The sequence below is a fragment of the Cydia splendana genome, chromosome 6 (genome assembly GCF_910591565.1).
Source record: "Cydia splendana chromosome 6, ilCydSple1.2, whole genome shotgun sequence".
Taxonomy (NCBI): Eukaryota; Metazoa; Arthropoda; class Insecta; order Lepidoptera; family Tortricidae; genus Cydia; species Cydia splendana.
Window position 1 is genome coordinate 9,185,759 of NC_085965.1, and position 18,319 is coordinate 9,204,077.

The 18,319-nt window shown below is 38.1% G+C and overlaps 4 protein-coding genes across 5 annotated transcripts; 2 read left to right on the plus strand and 2 right to left on the minus strand.

The window, feature by feature from the left end:
* The first annotated feature begins 498 nt into the window (after positions 1 to 498).
* On the plus strand, positions 499 to 2,284 carry LOC134791848 (uncharacterized). The gene is made up of 4 exons (XM_063762979.1): positions 499 to 703; positions 957 to 1,075; positions 1,314 to 1,468; positions 1,989 to 2,284. Exons 1-4 carry the CDS (start codon positions 565 to 567, stop codon positions 2,158 to 2,160), a joined length of 585 nt encoding a protein of 194 aa, XP_063619049.1. The 5' UTR covers positions 499 to 564; the 3' UTR covers positions 2,161 to 2,284.
* Positions 2,285 to 4,540: 2,256 nt separating this feature from the next.
* On the plus strand, positions 4,541 to 7,138 carry LOC134791849 (uncharacterized). Of its 2 annotated transcripts, XR_010144346.1 has the most exons (5): positions 4,541 to 4,907; positions 5,552 to 5,675; positions 5,911 to 5,937; positions 6,105 to 6,837; positions 6,926 to 7,138. XR_010144346.1 is itself a non-coding variant. In XM_063762980.1 (4 exons), exons 1-4 carry the CDS (start codon positions 4,826 to 4,828, stop codon positions 6,208 to 6,210), a joined length of 339 nt encoding a protein of 112 aa, XP_063619050.1. In that variant the 5' UTR covers positions 4,541 to 4,825; the 3' UTR covers positions 6,211 to 7,138. The 2 variants fall into 2 exon arrangements, 1 of the variants encoding a protein (XP_063619050.1); XM_063762980.1 differs by having other exon boundaries at positions 6,105 to 7,138.
* A 4,249-nt stretch (positions 7,139 to 11,387) lies between these two features.
* Positions 11,388 to 14,622, minus strand: LOC134791358 (uncharacterized). Its single transcript, XM_063762368.1, has 3 exons — positions 14,476 to 14,622; positions 13,251 to 13,492; positions 11,388 to 12,097 (listed from the first exon to the last, which is right to left on the minus strand). The coding sequence occupies exons 1-3, from the start codon at positions 14,550 to 14,552 to the stop codon at positions 11,823 to 11,825; spliced, it is 594 nt and encodes a 197-aa protein (XP_063618438.1). The 5' UTR covers positions 14,553 to 14,622; the 3' UTR covers positions 11,388 to 11,822.
* Positions 14,623 to 15,353: 731 nt separating this feature from the next.
* Positions 15,354 to 17,993, minus strand: LOC134791359 (uncharacterized). The gene is made up of 4 exons (XM_063762369.1): positions 17,859 to 17,993; positions 17,058 to 17,135; positions 16,139 to 16,375; positions 15,354 to 15,537 (listed from the first exon to the last, which is right to left on the minus strand). Exons 2-4 carry the CDS (start codon positions 17,128 to 17,130, stop codon positions 15,383 to 15,385), a joined length of 465 nt encoding a protein of 154 aa, XP_063618439.1. The 5' UTR covers positions 17,131 to 17,135; positions 17,859 to 17,993; the 3' UTR covers positions 15,354 to 15,382.
* Positions 17,994 to 18,319: the final 326 nt, after the last annotated feature.

Genomic DNA, 18,319 nt, shown 5'->3' on the forward strand with positions numbered 1-18,319 from the left:
TAGGAGCGAATTTAAGTTTTTTATACAAAACTTGTTTTGGTCTATTTCGTTTATTTTATAAACTGGGGGTATTATATATAAAGTAATCACAGGCATAGATGTACCATGTCATCGTATATGTGTAAATTTTCATTACAATCCAACACGTAGTTTTAAAATGAGAACGAAACTCCGTTTGTATGGGAAGGAGAAATTCGGCCGAGCTTGCTGCGGACTCTTAAGTATAAAATGTAGGTAAACCTAAATTCAAGTCAAGGTCTCATTGTATTACGACAAATACTTATATATGCATCCTCATAATCTATCGTAAAATGGTATTGTGTTCATTGCTGGCAAGTTTTACCTACTTTAATCCCATTTTTGACCTGCACTCTGCATTAAAGTTGCGTAACTTCTTATCAAGTTCCATGTTTTGTAATTCATCTTGATTTTGTAAACACCCTCAATGGCTACTTCCTTACACTACAAAGGAAACCAGCATAAACAGCAATATGTAAACATTTTTCACTTATACCGTAAAATTCTCTTATTACCTAGCAGTAGCTACGAGTGGTCGATTGTAAAATGATTGTCAAAAAACATTTCCTCGCGTTATGCTCGTGCATTTTAGTGGCAATAGTAGATGCTGGTAAAACCTCAGAAGAGGCTAAACCAGATATAGCCAGAGCAGCACCTATAGGGAAAACGAGACGAGCTAAAATGGGTAAGCGCCTAGAATATTGTTTATACATTTGCTATGATGTTTTGATCAAGATATTCTAATAATTTGTCATCGTATGTATAGCTAGCCCTGCATCCTAAAAAAAGCTATTGCGATGTCAGGGCCAGCGTAAAGAAAGATGGGTGAATGTAATTTGCCTAAGACAATTTTACTAACCTAAGTGACCTAACATAAGGATAGGTATTTAAAAACGTTAATATCTTCCTCGTACCTAACTCATGTTTTCCTCTTTTAGACGACAAAACTTCCATCGGCACTTTATCCAACGTGATAACTCAAATTCAAAATCTACCTAACATGGATTTGGGTAAAAGATTCAGGTCGCCGTGCAAAACAGGAAACCGATGTGGAAAGGTACTAGTAGATCCTTTGCTATCAGTAATATAACACAATTGGCATTCAATAAACAAAAACGTATAATATACATGTAGTAAAATTCTATAAGCCTTGGACGGCCACGTCAAGTCTACATCTAGTGATATATGTGTTGGAAGTATTGTCAAGCTCTTGAGCACATTTTAAGGGCATTTGCGGAAACGCACCTACGTTAGTTTTTGCATACGCTCTAATAGTACCTAACCATTCTAAACAGGTTATAAGAAGACTGATGGTACCGAAGCTAGCGCAGCTCGAAAACACGATCATGGGCATCATGAAGGAGTTGGCCAAGATGCCGCCGGGAGCGCGACTCCCCGATAAGTTCACCAAGACCGAACCTATCAAACTGCTGCTGGACCAGAATTATAAGTGAGACTTGATGTGCCTATTCTTGACTATCAAAAATTATAGAGACCTTGTCGTTGTTGAAGTTGTTATTGTGTTGTAGTTGGTGTTGTCGATCCTTTTAACAAAGCTTCTAAAAGAGATTAAAGGATCGACAACGCACATTAGATAAACGTCAATATGCCGCTTTATTAGGTTGTCATCACCGACCTGATTAAGGCTGACTTTTTCCCTACCGTCATCGTGTCTGTCGGTGTACATAATTCTGCAAGTCCTATGTCACCGTCGGAAGTCTGATTTTCGGCTACCCACTTGCACAATTTGCTTACGTATTTTCTAGAAAAAGTTCTTATAGCTAACATGTTTCATTATAAATTTCACTGGCCTCCGAACTTTTATATCGAGAACCACATAATTTTAAAGTACCTACTTGAGTAATAGTAAATTTTCTGTCATGTTCGGTCATTGAAGCTGGACTCGATTTCCTTCCAGCTGTTATAAAATAATTCTTGTATACAGACTCTAAACCATTTCATTATTTTAGGGAGGAAGTATGCACCGATAAACTAGAGACCTGCCTGAAAGAGGACAAACGACGCAAGCGCATACTGAAAAAATTGTTCTTCAAGAAGTACAACGGGCTAAGACAGGAACTCATTGGTTACGGAGGACGGCGGCTCTGGGGAGGGGAGGGCAATTTGTTCTACAGGAAGTAATTAGCAATGGAAAGAGAGACGAATGCTTCGATTAAAGTCGTAGATACCTATTGCTACTATTAATAAGTGTACCTAGTATTTAGTGTTTGTTTCAGTTGAAAGAGCAATAAATGTTTTTGCAGTATATTGAGTTTGAGTTACCTATCTTTTCAAATTCCTATTAATTATTCAATCATAGATCTTTAATCTTTCCCTTTTATTTGATAACCCAAAGTAAAGGAAGCTTTTTTTTAATTATCGTACAATGGCTTTCTAGATAATTTCTTATTTCTGTTGTGTAAGTACCTAGAAAACTAGTTCTATAAAGAAGACGTGTCAAAATGTAAAGCAAAATTAGGCCCCTATCCCACAGAAAAGGTATCCTAAGATACCTTGTCTATGCCCTACACTCACCTCACCAGGGTACTACGAATTAGTACGAATTCAATAGATCAATCAAATGCCGTTATGTAACGCAAATAACATGCAAGCGGTGAGACGAGTAGAGGCCCCGGAAGAATATCCCTATTACAATATTTGAGTGGAAGAGCGATACCGCGATGTATGTGTGACAATATCACTGTATAAATGACTACACGACGGTTTCCAGGACTCCCTCTAGGTTTTATGATTCGAGGTCCCGTGGGTTCAGCCAGCAAGAGTTTTTGAGATCGTAGTGCTTTTTTAGATCATAATACGGTTGGCAAAAAATATAAATAGCAATCTCGAGGCCTTTCTCTATATACTACTGTTTAGTAATAGTGGAGAGGCCATTTCGGAGAAGCTACCTTATTTACGATTTTCGCCGACTGAAAAGGTTTATACCGACAAGTCGTTGGAATCAGCAAGGACTACTGATCATCAAAATTCATGTAATGCATGTTGTCACCTTCTAAAGCGTTGGAATGAGTTTTTATGTCGTCACAAAGTCGGCAGTACAAAGTTTTTAACTTAAGTATATCTTTTAAAATACCATGTGGGTTCCTTTAATTCTTAGCTTTCATATTTACTTACCTTACGTATGTACGTAAGGTATGAAAGGGCTTTGTGAGTTGATTACAAGTCTAACATTTTCACTACTTGGTCTAACAAATTATTAGAAAACGCTCAAAAATTTCACAATGCAGAGTTTTATTTTATTTAATAATAAATAAATAATGATTGTTTACAAATTGACAAAGGGTGGGACCTCCTAGTCATTTTAGTAATACTTAGGTATATCAAGGGACCCTGCTCCATCAGAAACATATTATTATGATTAGTTAATTTAAATTAAATAACTCCACGGCCGACTTCGGGCACGGCGAATGCTGTCAACTCCTTTGCTCATGCTGGTTTGCTCGCAAGTGGCTGATGTAGCCGAGCTTGTTGGTAAAATTATAGGTAATTATTTTTTATTAAGATTACACACTACTCGTTAAGAAAAGGAAAAGACAATGGTAGGACAAGCATTTCACAATTTTTTTAGCTACCTACCTACTTATTGGTTTGTACAAAACCCAAAGCTTACCCATTTTCGGAAAGTCATACACAACTGCATACGGGTATCCTATAGGTTTGCTGTAGTTTGCCTGGCTTTTCTTTTTGATCACAGCTCGACTTTTCTTTATCCCGCAAATTATTATTTACCTATAGCTAGAGTTACGACACGTAACATCCGTTAGTAGAGCTAGACCAACAAAAGTCCTGCAAAAGATTTTGATAACATACGTAGTGCAAGTGTTATTTATACATTATACCGTACGTTTAACTGGTCAAGTTTAAATCTAAATCTATTTAAAAGAAAATTAAAGGCAGAGCTAATTGAAAAATCATATTATAAGATGCAAAATTTTTTCAATGAAAAATTTTATGTAATCCTATTTAAAAAATAAATTAATAATGTATTATAACGACATATAAGATGGAAATCTATTTTGTATTAACTCTCTTCCTGTTCCATAATTTTTGACTATATAACATTATACCTAATTATTTTTATTACTTATTTAAATCAGTAATAATATGCATGCACTAGATTAAGTAGTTAACTAGGTTAAACAAACTCTAATTTTCACATGCCTAACGGCCGAATGTATTAAGGTTCAATATCATTATTGTAACATCTCATGTAACATATGTTCTTGTGAATAAATGACAATTCAATTCAATTATAATTTTTATAGAAGTTTGACGTTTAAAATAACACTTGCACTGCGTGTGCTATCAAAATCGTTGCAAACTTTTCTTGGTCTAACTCTACCTTCCCACCCTTTGTCAAGTCATGTAACTCATGTTACGTATTAAGACCGTACGTAAGTACTAAATAAGTAGTGGCGTATTAAAGTACCTAATTTAGTTGTATGACGGACTTGCATTATTCTGCTTCTGTTACAGCAGTCACGTGCTAGTTCTTATATAATCTAATGTAAGCAAACGAAACTGTTTGCAAACATGTTTTCCTTTCAACCTTTAAACACCCGGTATTTTGCAAACTTCTACTTTTGCCAGGAAATGTCAGATTCAGTAGAACGTAATCGTTTCTACGTTTAACTGGTCAAGTTTACAGCTTAAAGAAATGACTGAAATCATTTAAGTTTAACCACGGAGTTTGAAAGCGAATACCGGAGCGAAGCGAATAGCGGAGTTTGAACTAAATATCTTAAAGATTTTATATCATAATTAATTTAAATATTTAGTGTTTAAAATGAGTGAAACAAAGTTAAAGTTACAAATTGTCTTAATAGTTTTAAGTATAGTTTGGAAAGGTCTTCATGCGGTAGATGACTGTAAGTATTTTTTTAAATACAAGTTTTAAGCATTGTTGTTATTAGGATAGGGTATCAATAGGTACTTACTTACTTATTTACTCGCACTCACAAGATATTAATACGAGCGCGACGCATTAATATTGAAATAAAATTGATACGCCTGGGAGGCTGTGCGGCGTTGCCTTTGATCGGATGCTGATCGATCCTTTATGTGTGCTCCAACCTTAAGTAAAAACATGATTTAGGCGTGTACAAATACAAACCTTATCTCCAACATTAAGAGTGCAAACTAACTTGTGTACCTACCTAATACCTTTTTACTAACTCGTTTCCACTAAAATTCTGCGGCAACCGCCATCTGCAAACTATTCTCTTTACATCAGGATCCTATCCTGATCTTCCAACACAGGAAGCTCTTTTGCGCTTTGGAGTCGATAGGTACCCGTTGTCCGATTGAATTATTTTACTTTCTACGACAGGTGGGAAATATTGATCAGATTGTTAACATACATTTCATCTACACACTAATTTAAGCCAAGGGCAACAGTGCAATGCCATAATTATTATAAACAGACAGCTCTACATGACCCTTTGGTAAAAGTTTATGGCAACTTATAAAGTTATTGAGTCAGTACTAGAAATGTGATCGACCAATGTTGCAGCGCTGCTGTTCAGCGTGACCCGTCCACCACGTTACTTCGGCATTCTGCAAGATCACCGCGGGCAACCGCTCTCCGTTGAAGTCTCCGAGGAGTACATGGACCAGGACTACATAGCCACTAACAGGTGACTGACACACAAATATATGTACAACATGACTTGTTCATAAATAGATATGCGATTGTTGTTTCTGCAAGACCAAAGGAATATGACTTGCATGACATTAGGTACCCGCACATGTTGGACTTAACTTTTAAAGACTGGGGCTGGAATCATAGGTCCAAGACTCTGATCCCTTTATAATTTGATTATTCGTTTAAAAGGTGACACATTCTAACTTGCTAATTTTTATTTATTTCAGGAAGAGGCATAAGATGAATTGGAACAAGTGAGTACGATGATGAAAAATTGATCTAGCCAGATTTGGTTGGGAGAAAATCCTTTTTCAGGCTTTTCTGTTATCAAGTTATTGTTGTCTTTGCTTTTACAAATTAACACTTCCCTTGCCAGTACGAGTATAACTGTACCCCGGTAATAAAATGGTGTCATTTTCAGGAACCCCATGGACATCGAAGATTTCGATGACGATGACACAGAAGAAATCTTCGATGACAAGGATAAAGATGTCAAAGTGCCCAACTTGCAGGCTGGTCCAGTGTAGGAGCGTGTTATGTTTAAGGCCGACATGAGTGAACCTTGTTCCATTGTAGTGAAAATCTGTTTTCGATGATATAAACACATCATTTTTAGTTATCTGCAGTTATATACCTGTGACACCGCTCTCCCACCTTCGTCACCGGGCACGGCATTCTCCTGCCAGCTATGCAGTCGCGGCTGCCGCTCTTGCATTGGACTTACCTACTAGTCATTTGCGGAAGTGCCGCACTCTTATGGACTCTGTTTGATTCATCATTTTATTGATGTACAGGCCAATGATGATACCTCCTCCTCGCGTTTGTTCCTCATCGCTGAGGATCTTGAAACCCCCGTGGAATCAGTTTCTCTTTGACAGTGTCCAGCCATCTGACCATGTTTTTAGCATCGTGAAGCGTGACGTGCAGTTGGATGTCCAACCAACCCAACAAGGTTAATCTGCACACCTTATTGGGCTATGGCCTCTAGGTCGTTTGCCATCAACCTTGCCAGTAACAATTTGTTCAACATTGTGACCTCCAGTATCCTGCGTAGCCAGATGGTAGAGAGCCTGGTTTTGATGTTGAAATCGCAGTTATATATATTTACAGTCATTACATCTACATAGTTTTTTTTCAACCTTTAACTCAGTACAGTTTACTCATACTCATACTCATACTCATTTATGTATAATATAATCACATATTACACGTCAAAATTGAAATTTAATTAGATAAATTTAGTTTTAAAACAGTGAAAAAGAGTAAACACGCAGCATATCTATTTAGAATAAAACATAAGATTTGTCAAAGTTAGATAGCTGATATTAGTAGGTAAGTACCTTATCTGATAAGTATATTAAGCAGATATTTATAAGAATATGTGTAAGTATTGTGAGATTTGTGAGTAAAAAAAATGTATGAAGAATTGTTGAATAAATGATTAGCTAAAGGGTTCCCAATCTTTTTAGTAGTAAATACCACTACCTTTATATACCGTGATCTTATTAGAGTTAGACCAAGAAAAGTCTGTAGCGATTTTGATAGCCCACGCAGTGCCAGTGTTATTTTAAACGTCAAACTTCTATGAAATTATGATGTATAAATAACTCTTGCACTGCGTGGGCTATCAAAATCACTGCAGACTTTTCTTGGTCTAACTCTATCATCGACCAAATTGAAACATAAGCAAGTGTGTGAAGAATAATAAAACACGTGTTTTTGCTTTTAATATCACCTAGTACAATTTTTTTGAGAATCAGGACCACAAAGTTGTCTCAAAAACCTCTAACTTATCTTATGCCTCTACCCTCATTCCTTCCGATAGGCGAGCGCGCGCGTATTAGAAGATTGTTAACCAAGGGATGAAATGATGCCCTTCACCCGAGTTAAACACTCTACTTTTCATTTCGAATACGAGGAAAGTAAAATGCATGTGTATTTTTTTAAACATGACTACGTATAATTTTTTACAGTAGTTTGAGGGTACTTTCAATTAACAATTTAGGCAAAAGTATCGTTATTTATGGAATGGGGAGTCAAATATCAGAATGGAAATTGTAAAAAAAAAAATCGTACCTTCTTGGAAGCTAAAATGCTCTAGTGCAGAAACGTATCATTTTCTGCACACCTTTTAGGACAACAATGACCCTCTTTCAGAGCATGAGAAATGAAAACAGTATTATCCCGTCCCGAGTCAAAGTCAGCAAGCGACTACGGTAAGCCAAGTATATAGTTTGTTTATTGGTTTGAACTGTAAACTACCCTCGTTTATGAAATGTATGTAGGTATCTATCATCAGGTTGGTTTACATGTGACGTAACAGGGTAACCAACCACACTTCATGAAAAATACTTTTATGAAAGTTAAAAAAAAATGAAAAAAATTGCTGCCTACTTTTTCCGGAAATGGAATCTATAAGTGATACACTAGGTATTACTTATAGATTCCATTTCCGGGAAAAAAATTATCAAAGATAATAAAACCACCCTGTATGGCTTATTTTTTGCGATTTCTTATATAGTTAATGAAGATAACTCATTAGCATTCCAGTTTCCGATTACCCCGCGACGTCATGCGACGCATAGATTGCGAATCCCGGGGATAAGTGCATTACATTTATTTATTTGCCCATTTTATAAACTTTGAAAAAAGCGCAGGCGCATCTATACTTATAATAAAGCTGAAGAGGGTCGAAAGTCTGTACATGGAAGATATTCGAAAAAAAGTTGGCTGGGGATACTTAGAATCGATAACAGAACACGTTCCAACAGTTTTTAGAATTTTTGTCTGTTTGTCTGTTTATCTGTTTATCTGTTTATCTGTTTGTCTGTTTATTTGAACGCGCATCACGTGAAAACGGCTGAACGGATTTTGATGCAAACTTTACTAATCTGTCGAGAACATCCCCGGCCAGGTTATAGGCTATAAAAATTCAACCCTTAAAAGGGGGGGTAGCCACAACACTCGATTGACTTAAGTTTGCCCCTGAATCTTATGACGCTACTTAGGAAGGAGGGGCAAACTTTTTTAAAATATGTGCTACCAATATAGAGTACCCTGGTAAACTAACAGATGGCGCTAAATTGAATACGAGTTGACATGAATAAGCCACCGAGGAAGGATTTTGCCAAATTAACTCTAACTTTAGAAGAGAGGGTACGGATATCAACAAATTTAATTGAATAATTAAAAAAAAAAAAGAATAATTATGTTGATTTATTAATACAACAAAATTAAACGACAGTAAATTAATTGCCCCTCATTGCACAGTGCCATCTTTTGGGGAACTGAGTAAACATTAAGTAATCAAGAAAACTAAAAATGAGTTTACATAGTTAGGTAGTGGTAAAATAAACACACATATCAACACGCGTATAATTGCATAATTATTTAAAATTATTAATTTTCTCCGTCATGAATTATACCTAATCTTAATTATATCGCATCCATATCAAATCCATATCCATACGTATACAGCCTTTGTCGGAAGCCGGTGTTGCTCGAAGTATACAGCACTTAATAATGGCCACGAAGGTGGGTACTTTGAAAAAAAAAACATTGACCTCTGTCATTTGCAGTGCCGGATTAACCCTTTTAAGCAAAATAAGCACTTGCTTAGGGCACCACGTCTAGGGGGCACCAAAACCGTAGGCAAAAAACGCGCAGGCTGCATCAGCATTGCAGTCGTCGTGGAGTAGGTACCTACATGAAACTTTTATACGTGTACAAGTACCCATCTAATAACGAAGGGTCGTAGGGATCAAGTAAGAGAGTGAGGGTACGTAAGAACATCTCCAACGTAGGCTTTCAATTTGACCATACGCGGAGGCCCTTAAAATCATGGAAAAATATCTTGCTTTCGGGCTTGCGGCCAGCCGATTTTTTCGACATAGGTTACCGATTTTATAGCGAATTTTGCTCTCTTGCACGCCAGATTTGTCGGCCAAGCCAAGTTGCTCATTAGCCGCGATCCTGAGACCTAACTGTCAAAGTGTTATAAGGGGCCCCGTGAAAGCCGAAAACTAAAAGCATCCTATCAAGTAGCGCTTTCGAGTGAAGCCAAAGAGCGAGCAGTAGAAGAGTCGTGATTACATGCATAGATTCGATTTCAAGCCACTCTTTTGCAGTTCGGCGTTAGGTCTTATGCGAGGCCTTCTGCCTTACGGCAAAGTTGATCTTCTGCCTTAATTACACTTGGGCGTGGATTCAAATCCAAGCTTTCCTCTTTCGCAGCTGGGCCTTCTTGCTCACACTTCGCCAATTCAATTCACTTGGTCAATTCCAAGCTCTGCTTTCTTGCATCTTTTCACCTCTCTTGCATTAAACAACCTCGCTGAGACCCTTAAATATCGAGCCCTATGCGAAGCTAGGCGGATAAAAAACTGTCCCATCCCTTCTCTGTATGAAATCCTGGATTCGCGCCTGGTTGGGACTAAAAGTAAAAATATACAACTGTCTATCAAATTGTGTTTTTTATATCGAAAAATTTTCGCGCTCGCTTCGCTTGCGTTTTCAATAACTTTCTAAGATACAATAATGGTGACATTCGGGTGGCGACTGCAGCAGCATTACTCTGTTGCAACGTTACTGCTGCAGCACTGTCAATTTTCGTGATAAAATGATGTAACTGATTTCCATACTAAAAGTAAAAATGTACAACTGTCTATCAAATTGCGGTTTTTATATCGAAAAATTTTCGCGCTCGCTTCGCTCGCGTTTTCAATTACTTTCTACGATATGACAAAGGTGACATTCGGGTGGCGACTGCAGCAGCATTACACTGTTGCAACGTTACTGCTGCAGCACTGTAAATTTTCGTGATAAAATGATGTAACTGGTTTCCATACTAAAAGTAAAAATGTACAACTGTCTATCAAATTGCGTTTTTTATATCGAAAAAATTTCGCGCTCGCTTCGCTCGCGTTTTCAATTACTTTCTAAGATATGACAAAGGTGACATTCGGGTGGCGACTGCAGCAGCATTACTCTGTTGCTACGTTACTGCTGCAGCACTGTCAATTTTGGTGATAAAACGATGTAACTGATTTCCATACTAAAAGTAAAAATGTGCAACTGTCTATCAAATTGCGTTTTTTATATCGAAAAATTTTCGCGCTCGCTTCGCTCGCGGGAGAGCGAGGAAGGCAGAGAGGCCACCATGGTCTAGAAATGCTTAGGGCATCAAAATATCTTAATCCGTCACTGGTCGTTTGCGGAGTCAAACGATTTGGGACTCGCATTTTATACGCATTTCCATGCCTTCCCGAAAAAAATCTAATCATTCGCGAAAGTCTCGCAACGCATTAAGGTTACAAGGGGCACGTGGTCTTCCTCAGGAGTCTGAAGAAGACCACGGTGAGTGGCGCTCTAGCCAGGCAGGCGGCTTCGCTTTCACTCGCGCGCGTATACCTTACTGTATCGTCGGATATACACCTACTACTCTGTCGTTAAAATCACGTGTAAAATTTTAATAAGGGCGAAAAAAACTATTGATTTTGGAGTGTACTTTTATTTAGTGGTACCTAACTGTAAAATATTTTATCTGGATTACAGTGCATATCCATCTGTCAGCTTTACTTCAAGTTCCGCCTCCAGGGGAGAGGGAGAGGAATTAGGATTAGAAATTAGCCGCTTACTGACACAGACCGAATTCCACGCGGGCGGAGCCGCGGGCACAGCTAGTACAAAAAAAAAAACAACAAAGTAAAAATATTTATGATATATTATTAGCAAACAGTACAAAATTATAAAACAGTTCGTCACATTACCGCCGAACCTAAAATTGGATTTAAAATATAATAAATTAATAAACAACTGTGGGCGGATATTTTATGCAAAATGTCAGCCACGTGTGTTGCGTAAGTGAGAATAAATCTTAGAGCAGTTAGTAAGTACCTGGAGACGCCTTGGCTGTCATTTCCTGTACAAAACAGTCTGCCGATTTTTGCGGGGTCAAATGTATTGCTATTTCTACACGATTTGTACGTAAGGTACAAATAGTCATGTCAGTCCATACAAAAGTTTGCATAATTGTGCAAGGTTTTCGGCAGAGGGGTAAGCTCTTTAAAGGCGACTCCGGTTATTAAATGCTCTAAGGAATAAAGCGATATTTCATTTGAGAGCAAGAATAACCGCCAAATTAATTAATTTGGTCTGGATCTTGGTAAATTTTGTCGTCATATACATCCATCGGTGCTTGCTGAGAATCCATGGCCTGGACCGGCACTCGGGCCATCTCGAGCGACTCCTCGGAGTAGTCGCTGCTCGAACCCTCCGAGTACTGCTCGTTCATGTGGTCCTGGTAGATCTTCTCGCAGTCGTTCAGCGCCGGAGCTTTGGTGGGGTGATAGCCTAAAGCATCTATAGTGCCGACGGTGAAGTACGGGACTTGGGTCGTCACTTCGAAATGTTTTACTGGGGAAAAAGAATGAGTATTTAAATTCAGTCATGTAAAGCTGTAAGATAAGAGATAAAATGTTAATGAGATGAAGAACAGTCTGCTCTAATGTAGGTTGAGCTGGGAGGGGTTTAGCTATTTTATACAACAATACATAGGGTAGGTGTGTTAGTTTTCGTACAGCTCTAGTTTTCGTCCACTTTACGAAATTTGAATATAAACTTACATTAGTGCACAAATTTGTACGTACCTATTGCAATCCTTAATGTCAAAACAAAATATCTGTCTACATAAAAATTATATTTCGCATTTAGAAAATTAAAAATCAAACATATTATTTGCGAATCTGTCAAGTGGACGAAAACTAGAGCATGGACGGAAACTAGCGCAATGACCCTATATTCCTTCTTATCTAGCACAACTAGTAACTCTCATAAGTAGTCCCTTTATAGGGCATTTTTTTTGTGCAGAGGCAATGAGGCTAGAATCGTGTATTTTTTCAATCTTGAGCGTTAAAGGGTCAAGTCTAGAAGATGAACTGTGAAAAAATCCCTTAAGGCTTAAATAGTTAGATATATTATGAATAAATAAATAAAGGTTTTGGTCTGAACTCCTTGAGGTTACACACTCTTTGTCCTACGTTGTATGTTTAAGACATACTTTCTACTATGTTTAAGAGTATTTTTTTCTGTGGATCGGAAACCAAAATGGTCATACTTATGGGGGTTTTCAGAAAAAATGGTACCATTTTTTTCAAAAAATCATCAACTTTTGGGTTATTTAGACTCAGAATCACGAGTACCTACATTGGTACCTACTCTTGAATGAGACAAAGAAAAAAAGTGTCCCCAATTTTTAATACAAATTTTGGGTGTCAATTTTGTGACGGTCCATACAAAATCGTCAAGCGTCACATTGCATTGCAGTGCATTTTTTTAAAACACATTTTTTTTCTTTTTAAATCTATAGTCTGAGTAGAACAACCCAAAAGTTATCGGATTTTCGAAAAAAACTAAATGGCATGTACCATTTACTTTTGTAAGTGTAGTAAGTGACATTTTAAGTGAAGATGCCTATATGTGGGTTAATTAGAGTACGTATGTATAAGAATATTGCTGATTTCGCGAATGCCAATTGAGATAACACATTGTCTTTAGAACAAGTCCTTACTGTCAATATGATCTGGTATAATAACCGTAGCCACCGTCTTCTCGTTATGGTCGTCATAGTAGTCTCCAATGATTTGGACCGTGGCTTCATCGACGACGTTATGGGACCACGGTGTCGGCGAGCAGTCTTCAAGATGGCGGCGCCCGTCTGGGTGAACATGAGCGCCCAGTGGAGGAGGGATCTCCGTCAGTGGCACGAATTTTTTGACTGCGTGAGGGCCCACCGGCTTTACATCGATCAATCTGCAGAGAAATTACGATTTATCACGCCGGAGAACTGTTTAGAAACTAGAAGAAGTAATATTATTTTGTTTGAAACTCGATATTAACAATATTTAGCTTGTGTTTTTTTTTAAATTGGGTTTTTTACTCTATTTGGTGTATATCAATGGTTAGATGCCGCTGTCTCGTTAGTTTAACGTGGTTTAACATATACCCATCTATGGTTCTAGTACCTACTCGTACAAATTGTGAATAAACAAATTGTTATGTACGGAATCGTAGTACTATCTCGTCAAAATTGTCCAAAACTATTTGAAAATTCTAAATTCATCTATCAAGATTGAGAAATTACATTGATGTCTTAAAGACCCTGCGACTGTGACTAGAATTAATACCTAATGTCTTAGAAGCCTACAGAACATATTCCAATAACAAACATATACATATTCTGACAACAGACGTTTTATGATTATTTGACAAACTAAGTAGTACCTATCTGTAAAATTTGTGTGTGTGCGTCAACAAACCACTGCAAACTTACCGAGAAACCGTACATGACGCGACTACATACACCTACATTCCTACTAATTGCACGATATTTGCAAATATCAAATCTTCAACTGCCGTTTTATTCACATTTCGCAAAACAATCACTCAACTGGCAGGGGAGGGGAACAAAAATTAGTCTCTACTGTTATTGACAGACAGTTGGGTATTCCGAGGGCGGACAGGTATTTTTGGGCTTCGTCACTCCAGCGGTATCTGGGACGCCCAGACCGACGTTTTCCGCCCGGGTGCCCCACATAGGGCCACATACGCTCTTCTCACAGCACAATCCCAAGTGGCGCGAAGTGGCGCAGAATAGGGCAGAGTGGCGCTCTCTTATGTCAGAGGCCAAGATCCTCTTTGGGTACCGAGCCAGTGATGTATGTGTATGTTATTGACAGACAACTTTGACACTCTTAATATAAATATTGTATAAATTGTATCGATATTTTACTCACTTGTTCATTAAAGCACTTTTCCTTATCACACCCGCTACGTACACCGCCTGCAGCACCAGACAAACTATCACCTTCATTTTCAGTCACCAGCGGACTAGCATAACCAATGTGCTTGATTTGGATACAGCTCTTATAGAGCTCTATAATGTTATTCCCATCGTATTGCCTAAGGTAAACCAGTATATGTGTAATCTACGATTATGACTAGATGTACGAATCTTGAAGTTAGATTAATACTGGATCAACCGGGGCACAGCGTTGTAAGCGGTGGAATAAGAGCTGTTATCTAAATCTTGGACAATGATCGGAGTAGGCATTGTTGCAGTACAATACAACAGGTGTATGGTGTAGTTTTATTGTGTCTTATTTAATCGATTCGGTTTGATGAGGCAAGTTCACGACTAGAATTCTCGGGAGTTTAATAAAACTTCAGTATGTGCTTCGCACGTCTATTGATGATTTGGAATAAGAAAAGATTAAAATGCTTAAAATGGTAAGGTAATTCGCTAATCTTCCCTTATTCAAATATTTTCCATCGACCCTTCTGGTGCAACTCGGCCTCGCAAAAAGGTATTTCTTGCCGGGACGGACGCTGCGGGTCTTCGGTCGTAATCGCAGTTCGGCCCCTCAAATCTTACCTACCGTTGGGGGTGTGGTCCGCCGTTCTTCTTATTTTATTTTTAATTATTTTATTTTATTTTTATTTAGTGTCACACCAAACCTTTCGTCAACGTCATTATGTCGTTAAAATCTACTAATATGATAAGTTTGACAGTTCTTTATGGAATGACAGCTGCCGCCACTATATTTAACGTTGACAAACGGTTTTACCAACCCTTAAAAGCTAAATAGAAATGGTGAAGACATACATTATATAATATAGTTTATTGTTAACGTAGACATTCTCTTAGTAGAATCTGTTCTTCTTCCCCTTATAGATGACAGGGTCCAGGTGCCAAGTGTTGTTGCCGCCGCAGGAGATCAGTGTGTAGCAGCCGCCGAACACGATCGGCGGGTCCGTGTCGGGGACGCAGATGTTGTCCTGACAGAACGTTGCTGTGCCTGTAACAGTGGCATAGAGGTTGTTCAATAAACCTGTCAGAAGATGAGGCTACTTTGATCGCCGTCTTTTTAAAGCGGCCCACAGATTACCAGTTCGCCGGACGATACCAGCCTGTCAGTTGTTCTGAACTGTCATCTTTTGCGTTTAACTGACAGGCTGATATCGCCCGGCCAACTGGCAATATGTGGGACCCTTAACGGCGTCTTAGCCTAGTTGGGAGTGCCAAGGTAGTGCCTGTGAGACTTGAGGTAAGGGCATTAAGTTGATTAAGTATTAGTCTTTAACAATTCCAAAACAGGACTTGTTGAACTTACGAGTTGATTTGAATACGTGAGATTTTACTTTAAAGCTGTTTTTGATTTCAATTAAACAAATCATTGCTTTTATTATGCTTTAAATATTTTCGTTTGGATTAATAAATTAACAGGTTTAATAATACTTTGTAGGTATATTTGTTTCGTTGTACACTTTGTCGTTCTAATTTATGAAAGGGATTTAAAGCGATTTACCCCAAACTTATTCCCGGGAGTATAGACTCCCAGAGTTAGAGAGATAGAGAGTTATAGAACTCTTGAGTTAAAAATGTTGTTAAGCACTTACCAACATAGCCAGTCGGCCGCGCCTGTCGCTTATTCTTCACATAGTCCACCACAGCCTTCGCCAAAGCATAAAAATGCTTGCTGGCCTTATACCTCATCTTCGCCAACGCGGAATCACAATCGGTCTTGTCGGCTCGGCAATGGTACACCATGTTCTTAGTGTTGGCTTTTATCATCTCTTCGCGGAGCACTTGGTATTTGTTGTCCGTGTGCAGCATTTGGGCGAAACGGACGTTTACTGATGGAATTATTGTTTTGATTATAACATGTAGGTAAATATGGGGGCTTCGATAGAATATTAATTATTTTTATCAAGCAGATATGTCTGCGAGCGATACGACATCTTTTATATTAAAATAAAAGTTAAAAAGGTATAATTCTCGAAGACGTGTAAACAATAAGTTTTTGTCAAAAATTTCATTTTTAGATACAAGTTTTTATCGCTATACTTTTCTTTCAACAGGCAACTGCAGCTAGACAATTCTAACAAATCCAACCACAACTATTAGGTTGCGTTGTTTTATCACAGAGTTCCTATGGCCACCTCATGTGTCCATCATCTGATTAGTTCGATTGGTACCATAATATTGCATTGTCACCCAACTTATATATTAATGGGAATAAGTGGGCCTTATTTAGCTTGCAAGATTTGACACGAACAAACATTATTATTACAAACCAACATACAAACCAACCAAAGCTTGTAAAAAGGAAGGAATGGAAATATTTGCACGTTTCTGGTAAGCTTTGGTAGCTCTTAAAAAATTTGCTGAGGTAAAAAAAAAACAACAAAATTAACGCGCATTTCGCTGGTTACATACTTTTCCCTATGTAGATATTATTTGTAGAGGTAGTATGGACAGTAAAGAACCGAATAAAATATTAAGTGTAGTAGTATTCAGGTATTATATTATACTTACATCCGGCACCGACAGTATACCCATCTCCTCGTCCAATATAAAATAGCACCAGGCAAATTACAGCCACTCTCATTTTACCTGAATACAGGGTGGAATTTAAAACGTAGGTAATCAGACAGAACAAGGCACGAAGAATAAAGGAGAGTTTGGGCCATCACATGCGTCTCCAGAGCGTCGGCGTCTAATCAACTCTATGGCTGTAGCTCGACGCAACGTCGGCGCAACTGCGCAGCGACGCTATTTTCTATAGCGCTGGCTGACTAGACGACGTGTGTGGTGGCCCTTTGATAAAGATAGTAGCTTCGAATATACTCGTATTTACCTTTTTAAAATTTAAAATGGAACTTTATTAGGCTTTTTAATACCTACGTATAAATATATTATCATCTTCCTCGCGTTGTCCCGGCATTTTTGCCACGGCTCATGGGAGCCTGGGGTCCGCTTGGCAACTAATCCCATGAATTGGCGTAGGCACTAATTTTTACGAAAGCGACTGCCATCTGACCTTCCAACTTAGAGGGTTAACTAGGCCTTATTGGAATTAGTCCGGTTTCCTCACGATTTTGTCCTTCACCGAAAAGCGACTGGTAAATATCAAATGATATTTCGTACATAAGTTCCGAAAAACTTATTAAGTACTTATAAATATATATCAACAGTTATTGGGAATTGATTATGATTTATTAAAATACAGTTTAAGGACCTGTTTTGTTCTTATGTAAACTAATTATTTAGTACATCATTGGAATAGCGGTCCATAATAAAGCAGGAAAAGGTCATTTCTGATTTATTTCTGATTACCTTTCAGATATACGTCACTCCGTATATAAAATATAATAAACTACCGTTAACACCCGCACCTAAACCAATGGACCTGCACTACTAACAACCGCAGCCAAATGACCAATTAGTTGGTCAGTTACACCAATAGTTTATTGGCAGTAAAAATCTTAACGACTGAAAGGTCTTAATTATGAATGTAACCAAAGGACCGTCATGTTACTCTTAGCCGAGCCTGAGCCGGGACCGACCCGGGTCCGAACTAACTGCTTAGGTACAAGTCTTACGACGCGGTAGACATTTACTTAAAAATGATGGATTTTTTTGGTTCCCGGATTTTGGAAAATAACCAAGGTGTTCGTGCCTAGCTTGAACCACCAGTGAGTTAGTAAAAGTTGTTCAGTAGTAACCTACATAGGTATTCACCCCTCAGAATATGGTCACACATAAGAAAACCATTCTGTATAATTTGGATTAGGTAT